Below are 12788 nucleotides of genomic sequence, written 5' to 3'. Positions count from 1 at the left end.
GAAGGTGTAGGCGAATGCACGTGACAGGAGCAATATATGGCAGCAGTTTTATAACTATGTTATACATTTTCAAAGAACAGTAGGTGGCAGAGCAATGTTTCATGCCATAACTATCTAGATATCTCTTCAACAAAGAATACCATGAGAATGAAGTAAATTTGATAATAGAAGTAAACAAACATTTTTTTAAATTGTTTGCTTTATCTGAACCATGAAAGAAAAATTTGTGGTTTTCATATCCCTTTAATATACAGGTATCACATTTTAGCAGGTATACAAGGAACGTCTTAAAACAAAATCAAAAGCATGAAACAAGAACCACTGTCTTTGTAAGAACAAAAAGGGAGATGGGGATCATTTTTGACATAACTGTGACAGACTGCACACACAGGAACACTGCCAAAACAGCTCCAAAATGATGTCACATTAAATAATGATATTATAGAAGTTCACACTGAATTAGTGATGACCTGTGTTACCCAGGTCTTCTTAGGATCTTAGTGAATGTAGGTTACTATCTTAACTATTGGAAATAGCCGAGCTTAATATTGCTAATGTTGTACATATGAAATCCATCTCAAGGAGTATACAGATGTATATTAAACAGAGCGAGCTGATGTACAATGGCCACCAAGTTTTTTATTGTTAGCCATAACACTGCCTTAAAGGAACATGAAACACATTGTTTTTCTTTCATGACTCAGATAGAGCATATCATTTAAAAAAAACAAAAAACTTTCCAATTTGTTTTTATTATTAAAGTTGCTTCATTCTCTTGGTATCCTTTGTAGAAGCAGCAGCAAGGTACTACTGGGAGCTAGTGGAACACATCAAGTGAGCCAATAACAAGAGGCATATATGTGCAGCCACAAATCAGAAGCTAGCTTGCAGCAGTGTATTGCTGTGCCTGAACCTATATAGGTTTACTTTTCAAGAAAGGATACCAAAGAATGAAGCAAATTAGATACCTTAAGTAAAATGGAAACTTGTTTACAATTACACACTCTGCCTGAATCAAGAACATTTATCTTTAGGGTCTCTAATATTTTGATTCATGTTGCTGGTCAGTACTTACGTGGCGTCCCTCTTTTTGCTTCCTCCATAGTCACTCTCCTGTACGGTTTACTGTAATCAATTTCAAGCTGGTCAGAGAAGGGAGCAGGCTCATTGTTCCCCTACAAAGATGGGTTAAAAACACCATAAGTTGCTGCCACTAGTGAAGACGTTTCATTAAAGGTTTGATTTGCTTGCACTCAACAGTAAGCTTTTTATCACACTCAACAATGTTTCTCTACTCTTGTTTTTAGCAAAACGCACCAGCCAACACGGAACTAATTATTCATTTATTAATTTAGTGTTCCACCATACTACCTAATGGGACATGACACACAAAATCTTATTTCATATTACAGATAGAACATGTGCGTTAAACAACTTTCTAATTTACTTCAATTATCAAATTCTCTTTGTTGTCTTTGTATCTTTTGTTGAAAAGCAGGGACATAAGCTCAGAAGCATGCACGTGTTGGGAGCATTATATGGCAGCAGTTTTGCATGAATGTTATTCGTTTGTAAGAGCACTAAATGGCAGCACTACCTATTATATAGTGCTCCAAACACCTACCTAGGTATCTCTACAACAAAGAATACCATTGAAATGAAGCACATTTTATAATAGAAGCAAATTGGGAATATTAAAAGGAACATGGAAGTGAAAATTAAACTATCATGGTTGACACACACTCACACATATCTCTCTCTCTCTCTCTCTCTCTCTCTCTCTCTCTCTCTCTCTCTCTCTCTCTCTCTCTCTCTCTCTATATATATATATATATATATATATATATATATATATATATATATATATATATATATATATATTATATATATATATATATATATTAACCTCACCACTAGTCCTGTAAATGAGAGAAAAATAATATCTGAAAATATTTGGCTACTCTAGGGATACACCAAAATACCTGTACTTAAAGGGACAGTAAAGCCATAATAAGACAGAGCATACCATTTTAAAACAACTTTCAAATTTACTTCTATTATTTAATTTGCTTCCTTCTCTTCTTATCCTTTGCTGAAAGGTTTATCTAGGAAAGCCCAGGAGCAGCAAAAATATCTAGGTTTTAGCTGCCTGCAAATGTGATAATAGAAGTAAACTGGAAAGTTGTTTAAAACTGTATGTTCGACCTAAATTATGAAATAAATGTTTTGGGTTTCATGTCCCTTTAACATACAAAGCATTCAGATAACTATAATCCCCTTAAAATTACTGGTAAAGTCTTTGTTTTTTCAAAAGCGTGAACACTGCCTGCTAGATAAGTTAATAAGGCTTCAATTTACTGTATTCACTGTTAAAAGAATCTGAATAGCTTACAACATAAGCAGTTCTAGCCTGCCATCTTGTGGTGCAAGATGGTATAACATCAGGAATTATTATCTGGGGAGAGGGACAAAAACAAGATATAAAAAACACATCATCAGCCACACAAGAACAATCTATATTTAGGATTTTTAGGATCTGCCCTATTTTACATCAGTTAATAATTTATATATCAGATTAATCTCCATTTTTACATCACCAAAGGGGTATTTAGACTTGTCAAGTGACCACTCTTTTCAAACAATGGTCCCCATTCCAATCCATCACAAATGCCATGCAACAAAACTGAATGCCATCTTGTGTCATTTGTGGTTTACTTTTGTAGGCTATTATTCTAAACTGCAATTGGAATCATTAAAAAAAAAGAGCATAAAGTGAAACATTCAATCATCAATTTTGCTTAGTTCTTTTGGTATTGTTTGTTTTAGAGTAATCCTAGGTGAGCTCAGAATCGTGCATGTGTCCTTAACAATCGGGCACCAGTGTTTGCAACAATGTTTATAGCAATGCTATTTATAGGGACAAACTAGCCTTCTGTGGCAACAGTGTACGTAACTAAACATATTTAGAAAGAACTGTTAAAGTGATTGTAAAGTTTATTAATTTGCTGGCTAGTATATCAAACTATTATTAATAACAGGGGCACTTTCATTAATTAAATTTTTTTAAGATGTTTCATTTGTTAAATATTTACCATTTAGTGATGGTAAACATCGCACTGTTCCTCCGCCTGCATCTCAAGCGATGACGAATCCAACTTCATCCAATCGTTGCATGCCTCACTTGCGGTCCAGTAAATGGGGCACGCAACTTTTCGATGAAGCCCGATTCGTCATCGCTCAGCTAAATAAAGTATAAAATGCGGGGGGGGGGGGGCGTGTCTAAGCCGCGGTTATGACCAGACATGTTTTTCCGTCTACAACTTGAATAACCTAATAATTATCTTCATCTGCTCTCTATTTTTAATTATTAGCTCCTATTTACTTCACTTTATATGTATTTATGCTTAGTCACTATACTACTTGTTTATACACAACTTCTCCTTGTACAAGATTATTACAAGCGGTGTTTAACCGCTGATACATTCTCTTAAATATTTATTTTAATCTATAAGGTGACATATGGCCCTAATGTGGCCACAAGTGTGACTATCATATGCTTTTCAACATGTACCACCAAGTGGTCCATAACTGACAAACCAAAATAGTCCTACTGATAGATACTACATTGTTATAAGTAAAATGGAGGTTTCTGAAGCCTGTATCCTGTACTTCACTGCTTGTTTTATCTAGTTCATTGTTTACTGTTTATTTGAATAGTTATCTGTACCGTTGCATGGCAACCATTGCGTATTGTATCCCTCGCAAAACCTCAATAAAAGAATATAAAAAAAAAGTATGAGATGCGGCCGAATGAACGGCGAGATGTTAACCATCACTAAATGCTAAATATTTAATAAATGAAGTGTCTTAAAAAATGAACCAATGAAAGTGCCCCTGTTTTTAATAATTTTATATACTAGCCAGCAAATCATTAAAGGGACAGTAAAGTCAAAATTAAACTTTTATTATTCAGATAGGGCATGTAATTTTAAAAACTTTCCAATTTACTTCTGTTATCAAATTTGCTTCATTCTTTTGGTATCTTTTATTTAAGAGTAAAACTAGGTAGACTCATAAGAGCTCAGGAGTGTGCATGTGCCTTTAGTACTCTATGGCAGCAGTGTTTTGCAACATTGAATAACAAAGCTACAAATAGTGTTGCAAAACACTGCTGCCATAGAGTACTAAAGACTCCTGAGCTCGTATGAGACTACCTAGTTTTACTCTTCTATAAAAGATATCAAGAGTGGGTGGGAGCCATCGATGAGCCTTTTGATGTGCAGGGCGGCGGGATTGTGGGCAGGGATAGCCGGTGGCACGCACAGACCCACGCGTGCACGGGGAGGGAGCGGGTGGGAACCGCTACACTACAGAAAAACTTTTGTTAAAAGTGGAAAAAAGGGGAAGAATACATTTTATAAAAAAATATCAGTCAGGGGGTGGGGGGGGGGTAAGCTACACTACAGAAAAAAAACGGAAAAAAAAATTAAAACTGATTGTTTTTTGCAAACTGGGTGCTGCCAGTACCCAAGATGGCCCCCAATAAGGCAGAGGGTTAGAGAGCTGTTGGGGGAGGGGATCAGGGAGGTTGGGGGCTAAGGGGGGATCCTACACAGCAGCAAATGTAAATATGCTAAATAAAATAAAAATTCAAAGATACCTTTTATTTTAGTACTGACTGACTTTCTGCCAGTACTTAAGATGGCGGGGACAATTGTGGGGGAGGGAAGAGAGCTGTTTGGGAGGGATCAGGGGGTGTGATGTGTCAGGTGGGAGGCTGATCTCTACACTAAAGCTAAAATTAACCCTGCATGCTCCCTACAAACGACCTAATTAACCCCTTCACTGCTAGCCATAATACACGTGTGATGTGTAGCAGCATTTAGCAGCCTTCTAATTACCAAAAAGCAACGCCAAAGCCATATATGTCTGCTATTTCTGAACAAAGGGGATCCCAGAGAAGCATTTACAACCATTTATGCCATAATTGCACAAGCTGTTTGTAAATAATTTCAGTGCAAAACTTAAAGTTTGTGAAAAGGTTTGTGAAAAAGTGAACAATTTTTTTTATTTGATCGATATTTGATCAATACTTTGGGTTGTCTACTACATGTCTACTAAAATTAACCCTACAAGCTCTCTAATTAACCCCTTCACTGCTGGGCATAATACACGTGTGGTGCACAGCGGCATTTAGCGGCCTTCTAATTACCAAAAAGCAAAGCCAAAGCCATATGTCTGCTATTTCTGAAGAAAAGGGATCCCAGAGAAGCATTTACAACCATTTGTGCCATAATTGCACAAGCTGTTTGTAAATAATTTCAGTGAGAAACCTAAAATTGTGAAAATTTGTACTTTTTTTTTTAATTTGATCACATTTGGCAGTGAAATGGTGGCATGAAATATACCAAAATGGGCCTAGATCAATACTTGGGGTTGTCTACTACACTAAAGCTAAAATTAACCCTAGAAGCTCCCTACATGCTCCCTAATTAACCCCTTCATTGCTGGGCATAATACACGTGTGGTGCGCAGTGGCATTTAGCGGCCTTCTAATTACCAAAAAGCAAAGCCAAAGCTATATGTCTGCTATTTATGAACAAAGGTGATCCCAGAGAAGCATTTACAACCATTTATGCTATAATTGCATAAGTTGCTTGCAAATAATTTCAGTGAGAAACCTAAAGTTTGTGAAACAATTTGTGAAAAAGTGAACATTTATTTTATTTTATCGCATTTGGCAATGAAATAGTGGCATGAAATATACCAAAATTGGCATAGATCAATACTTTGGGATGTCTTCTTTAAAAAAAAATAAAAAATAATAATAATATATATATATATATATATATATATATATATATACACACACACATACATACACACACACACATGTCAAGGGATATTCAGGGATTGCTGAACGATATCAGTGTTCCAATGTAACTAGCGCTAATTTTGAAAAAAAGTGGTTTGGAAATAGCAAAGTGCTACTTGTATTTATTGCCTATAACTTGCAACAAAACATAATTTATGCTTACCTGATAAATTTATTTCTCTTGTAGTGTGTTCAGTCCACGGGTCATCCATTACTTATGGGATATATTCTCCTTCCCAACAGGAAGTTGCAAGAGGATCACCCAAGCAGAGCTGCTATATAGCTCCTCCCCTCACATGTCATATCCAGTCATTCGACCGAAACAAGACGAGAAAGGAGAAACTATAGGGTGCAGTGGTGACTGGAGTTATAATTTAAAATTTAGAACCTGCCTCAAATAGACAGGGCGGGCCGTGGACTGAACTCACTACAAGAGAAATACATTTATCAGGTAAGCATAAATTATGTTTTCTCTTGTTAAGTGTGTTCAGTCCACGGGTCATCCATTACTTATGGGATACCAATACCAAAGCTAAAGTACACGGATGATGGGAGGGACAAGGCAGGAACTTAAACGGAAGGAACCACTGCCTGTAGAACCTTTCTCCCAAAAACAGCCTCCGAAGAAGCAAAAGTGTCAAATTTGTAAAATTTGGAAAAAGTATGAACTGAAGACCAAGTTGCAGCCATGCAAATCTGTTCAACAGAGGCCTCATTCTTAAAGGCCCAGGTGGAAGCCACAGCTCTAGTGGAATTAGCTGTAATTCTTTCAGGAGGCTGCTGTCCAGCAGTCTCATAGGCTAAACGTATTATGCTACGAAGCCAAAAAGAGAGAGAGATAGCCGAAGCCTTTTGACCTCTCCTCTGTCCAGAGTAAACGACAAACAGAGAAGAAGTTTGTCTAAAATCTTTAGTTGCCTGTAAGTAGAACTTCAGAGCACGGACCACGTCTAGATTATGCAAAAGACGTTCCTTCTTTGAAGAAGGATTAGGACATAATGATGGAACAACAATCTCTTGATTGATATTCCTGTTAGAAACAACCTTAGGTAAAAACCCAGGTTCAGTACGCAGAACTACCTTGTCTGAATGAAAGATCAGATAAGGAGAATCACAATGTAAGGCAGATAACTCAGAGACTCTTCGAGCCGAGGAAATAGCCATCAAAAACAAAACTTTCCAAGATAAAAGCTTAATATCAATGGAATGAAGGGGTTCAAACGGAACACCCTGAAGAACTTTAAGAACCAAGTTTAAGCTCCACGGAGGAGCAACAGCTTTAAACACAGGCTTAATTCTAGCCAAAGCCTGACAAAAGGCCTGGACGTCTGGATGCTCTGCCAGACGTTTGTGTAAAAGAATAGACAGAGCTGAAATCTGTCCCTTTAGCGAACTAGCGGATAAACCCTTTTCTAAATCCTCTTGTAGAAAAGCTAATATCCTAGGAATCCTAACCTTACTCCATGAGTAACTCTTGGATTCGCACCAATATAAATATTTACGCCATATCTTATGGTAAATTTTCTTGTCACAGGTTTCCGAGCCTGTATTAATGTATCAATAACCGAATCCGAAAACCCACGCTTTGATAAAATCAAGCGTTCAATTTCCAGGCAGTCAGCCTCAGAGAAATTAGGCTTGGATGGTTGAAAGGACCCTGAATTAGAAGGTCCTGCCTCAGAGGAAGAGACCATGGTGGACAGGACAACATGTCCACGAGGTCTGCATACCAGGTCCTGCGTGGCCACGCAGGCGCTATCAGAATTACCGATGCCCTCTCCTGTTTGATCCTGGCAATCAGCCGAGGTAGCAACGGAAATGGTGGAAACACATAAGCTATGTTGAAAACCCAAGGGGCTGCTAATGCATCTACCAGCACCGCTCCCGGGTCCCTGGACCTGGATCCGTAACAAGGAAGCTTCGCGTTCTGGCGAGATGCCATGAGATCCAGATCCGGTTTGCCCCAACGACGAATCAGTTGAGCAAATACCTCCGGGTGAAGTTCCCACTCTCCCGGATGAAAAGTCTGGTGACTTAGGAAATCCGCCTCCCAGTTCTCTACGCCTGGAATGTGAATCGCTGACAGGTGGCAAGAGTGAGACTCTGCCCAGCGAATTATCTTCGAGACTTCCAACATCGCTAGGGAACTCCTGGTTCCCCCTTGATGATTGATGTAAGCCACAGTCGTAATATTGTCCGACTGAAATCTGATGAACCTCAGCTTTGCTAACTGAGGCCAAGCTAGAAGAGCATTGAATATTGCTCTCAATTCTAGAATGTTTATTGGGAGGAGTTTCTCCTCCTGAGTCCACGATCCCTGAACCTTCAGGGAATTCCAGACTGCTCCCCAGCCTAGAAGGCTGGCATCCGTTGTTACAATCGTCCAATCTGGCCTGCGAAAGGTCATTCCTTTGGACAGATGAACCGGTGACAACCACCAGAGAAGCGAACCTCTGGTCTCCTGGTCCAGATTTAGCAAAGGGGACAGATCTGAGTAATCCCCGTTCCATTGACTGAGCATGCATAGTTGCAGCGGTCTGAGATGCAGGCGCGCAAATGGCACTATGTCCATTGCCGCGACCATTAAGCCGATTACCTCCATGCACTGAGCTACCGATGGGCTTGGAACGGAATGAAGGACACGGCAAGCATTGAGAATCTTTGATAACCTGGACTCCGTCAGGTAAATCTTCATCTCTACAGAATCTATAAGAGTCCCTAGAAAAGGAACCCTTGTGAGTGGTAACAGAGAACTCTTTTCCACGTTCACTTTCCACCCATGAGACCTCAGAAATGCCAGAACTATCTCTGTATGAGACTTTGCATTCTGAAAACTTGACGCTTGTATCAGAATGTCGTCTAGGTACGGAGCCACCACTATGCCTCGTGGTCTTAGTACCGCCAGAAGTGAACCCAGAACCTTCGTAAAAATTCTCGGGGCCGTGGCTAACCCGAAGGGAAGAGCCACAAACTGGTAATGCCTGTCTAGAAAGGCAAACCTCAGGTACCGATAATGATCTTTGTGAATCGGTATATGAAGGTAAGCATCCTTTAAGTCCACCGTGGTCATATATTGACCCTCTTGGATCATGGGTAGGATGGTTCGAATGGTTTCCATCTTGAACGATGGTACCCTTAGGAATTTGTTTAAGATCTTTAAGTCCAAGATTGGTCTGAAGGTTCCCTCTTTCTTGGGAACCACAAATAGATTTGAGTACAATCCTTGTCCCTGTTCCGATCGTGGAACTGAGTGGATCACTCCCATGATTAAGAGGTCTTGTACACATTGTAGAAATGCCTCTTTACTAGGTTTGTCGATAACCTCGAAAGATGGAACCTCCCTTGTGGAGGAGAGGTTTTGAAATCCAGAAGGTATCCCTGAGATATAATCTTTAACGTCCAGGGATCCTGCACATCTCTTGCCCAAGCCTGGGCAAAGAGAGAAAGTCTGCCCCCCACTAAATCCGTCTCCGGATAGGGGGCCCTGACTTCATGCTGTCTTAGGGGCGGGAGTAGGCTTTCTGGACTGCTTGCCCTTGTTCCATGACTGGTTGCCTTTCCAACCTTGTCTGTAACGAGCAGTAGTTCCTTCCTGTTTTGGAGCGGAGGAAGTCGATGCTGCTCCTGCCTTGAAGTTACGAAAGGCACGAAAATTAGACTGTTTGGCCTTTGGTTTGGCCCTGTCCTGAGGAAGGGCGTGGCCCTTACCTCCCGTAATGTCAGCAATAATTTCCTTCAAGCCGGGCCCGAATAAGGTCTGCTCTTTGAAGGAATGTTAAGTAGCTTAGACTTGGAAGTTACATCCGCTGACCAGGATTTAAGCCAGAGCGCTCTGCGCGCCTGTATGGCGAATCCGGAATTTTTAGCCGTAAGCTTGGTTAGATGTACTACGGCATCTGAAACAAACGCATTAGCTTGCTTAAGGGTTCTAACTTTGCTCAAGGCCTCATCCAACGGCTCTGTGCGAATCGCCTCTTCCAGAGACTCAAACCAGAATGCCGCTGCAGCCGTGACAGGCGCAATGCATGCAAGAGGCTGCAATATAAAACCCTGTTGAACAAACATTTTCTTAAGATAACCCTCTAATTTTTTATCCATTGGATCTGAGAAAGCACAGCTATCCTCCACCGGGATAGTGGTACGCTTGGCTAACGTAGAAACTGCTCCCTCCACCTTAGGCCATAAGTCTCGTGTGGTGGCATCTATAGGGAACATTTTTCTAAATATCGGGGGAGGGAAAAAAGGCACACTGGGCCTATCCCACTCCTTACTTATAATTTCTGTAAGTCTTTTTGGTATAGGAAAAACGTCAGTACACACCGGTACCGCATAGTATCTATCCAACCTACACAATTTCTCTAGAATTGCCACCGTGTCGCAATCATTCAGAGCCGCTAATACCTCCCCTAGTAACACACGGAGGTTCTCAAGCTTAAATTTAAAATTTGAAATTTCTGAATCCGGTCTCCCCGGATCAGAACCGTCACCGACAGAATGAAGCTCACCGTCCTCATGTTCTGCAAATTGTGACGCAGTATCAGACATGGCTCTCGTGTCATCAGCGCGCTCTGTCCTTAACCCAGAGCTATCGCGTTTGCCCCTTAATTCGGGCATATTATATAATACTTCTTTCATAACATTAGCCATATCATGTAAAGTGATTTGTAAGGGCCTAGATGTACTAGGTGTCTCAATCCTACGCATCTCCCGAGCAGGAGACGCAGGTACTGACACGTGAGGAGAGTTAGGCGGCATAACTTCCCCCTCATTGTCTGGTGATAGCTTTTTTATCAGTACAGATTGACTTTTATTCAAAGCAATATCAATACAATTGGTACACATCGTTCTATTGGGCTCCACATTGGCTTTTGAACATGATGAACAAACAGTTTCCTCTGAATCAGACATGTTTAAAACAGACTTAGCAATGAAACTAACAAGCTTGGAAATCACTTTCAATAAGTTTACAAGCAATATAAAAAACGCTGCAGCGCTTCAAAAATACAGATATAATTAAACAATTCTTAACAAGAAGTGTATTATTAGCAGAGGATTGCACCCATTAGCAAAAGGATGATTAACCCCTCGATACCCAAAACGGATAAAACAGATATCAATTAAGATTTAACGCTTTTAATCACAGTCAGCACACTGTCACAGATCTGCTGTGACTGATTACCTCCCTCACAAATGAAATTTGCAGACCCCTGAGCTCTCTAGAGACGTCCTGGATCAAGGAGGAAGAAGCAGAAAGACTGTGCAATAATTTTAACTGCGCAACAAGGCGCTAAAACAAGGGCCCTCCCACTCCAATCACAACAGTGGGAGCCCTGATATAACGGTTTCCATGCAGAAAAATATGTTAGCCATGTGGAAAAAAATCATGCCCAAAGCGATTTATCACCAAAGTACCTCACAAAAACGAATAACATGCCAGTAAACGTTTTATTAAAAACAACATTTTTCAATGTCATGCAAAGCTATCACTAAGCCTGCTACCAGTCGCTACCACTGCAGAGAAGGCTTAAGTATTATTTCAGTGTTAACAGTATTTTCTCAGTCAAATTCTAGTCCCTAGAATATAACTCGACTGCGCATACATTTATCAGCCTGATACCAGTTGCTACTACTGCATTTAAGGCTGTACTTACATCATACGGTAACAGCAGTATTTTCTTAGTCAATTCCATTCCCAGAAAATAAAGTACTGCACATACCTCATTTGCGGAGGACCCCGCATGCTATTCCCATTTTCTGAAGTTACCCCACTCCTCAGAATGTCGAGAACAGCCAGTGGATCTTAGTTACGCCTGCTAAGATCATAGAAAAAAAACGAAGGCAGTTTCTTCTTCCAACTACTGCCTGAGATAGAAAAACAGCACACTCCGGTGCCATTTAAAATAACAAACTTTTGATTGAAGAATAGTTAAGTAAAAACTCCAGCTCCTCTCGCGACCTCCTTCTTTGTTGAGGGTTGCAAGAGAATGACTGGATATAACATGTGAGGGGAGGAGCTATATAGCAGCTCTGCTTGGGTGATCCTTTTGCAACTTCCTGTTGGGAAGGAGAATATATCCCATAAGTAATGGATGACCCGTGGACTGAACACACTTAACAAGAGAAAAGCAAAGAGCATGTAAACATTGGGTATTTCTAAACTCAGGACAAAATTTAGAAACTATTTAACATGGGTGTTTTTTGGTGGTTGTAGATGTGTAACAGATTTTGGGGGTCAAAGTTAGAAAAAGTGTGTTTTTTTCCATTTTTTCCTCATATTTTGTATTTTTTTATAGCAAATTATAAGATATGATGAAAATAATGGTATCTTTTGAAAGTCCATTTAATGGCGAGAAAAACAGTATATAATATGTGTGGGTACAGTAAATGAATAACAGGAAAATTACAGCTAAACACAAACACCGCAAAAATGTAAAAATAGCCTTGGTCCCAAACGGACAGAAAATGGAAAAGTGCTATGGTCATTAAGGGGTTAAACTTTACAATCACTCTAGGTATACATATACCACAAGCTCAGAATGCTTGCTGTAAGGGACTCCAGTATCAACTAACACCAGAGGCAAAATATTTAGCAGAATGCAAAAGAATGTGCACCTTCTGATTTCTAGAAATCTCAACAAGCATGAAACCCAAGAGTTAGTTACCCATAGGTGTATATGCTGCTCTCATTTGTATTGAGAAATAATGTTTTATCAAAGACGACAGGAGAATGTTAGTAATATCCTCCAGAATAAAGATATTTCCAGAGTGCCCTTGAATCATACTTCCTTATCTTCTCCCACACCTCACTGTACTCCAATTGCATATTATTATCCATAGCATAAGTAATCTAAAATTCTTAAAAAAAAAAGGAACTGAATGTTACAATATACAGATTAATCTATTTTATTAGGGA

The 12788-nt window shown here is 39.7% G+C and overlaps 1 protein-coding gene across 4 annotated transcripts in view; it reads right to left on the bottom strand.

Moving 5' to 3' along the window:
- LOC128656390 (choline-phosphate cytidylyltransferase A) overlaps positions 1-12788 on the bottom strand; it is a 125630-nt gene that overhangs the window by 53186 nt on the left and 59656 nt on the right. For all 4 annotated transcript variants that reach the window (XM_053710264.1, XM_053710266.1, XM_053710265.1 and 1 more), the window contains one exon: positions 1076-1175. In XM_053710264.1, the coding sequence (XP_053566239.1) occupies positions 1076-1175 (100 nt within the window). The remainder of the gene's footprint in view (positions 1-1075; positions 1176-12788) is intronic.

The sequence above is a fragment of the Bombina bombina genome, chromosome 4 (assembly GCF_027579735.1).
Source record: "Bombina bombina isolate aBomBom1 chromosome 4, aBomBom1.pri, whole genome shotgun sequence".
In the NCBI taxonomy this organism is placed as follows: Eukaryota; Metazoa; Chordata; class Amphibia; order Anura; family Bombinatoridae; genus Bombina; species Bombina bombina.
This window is presented reverse-complemented; position numbering and strand designations above follow the sequence as displayed.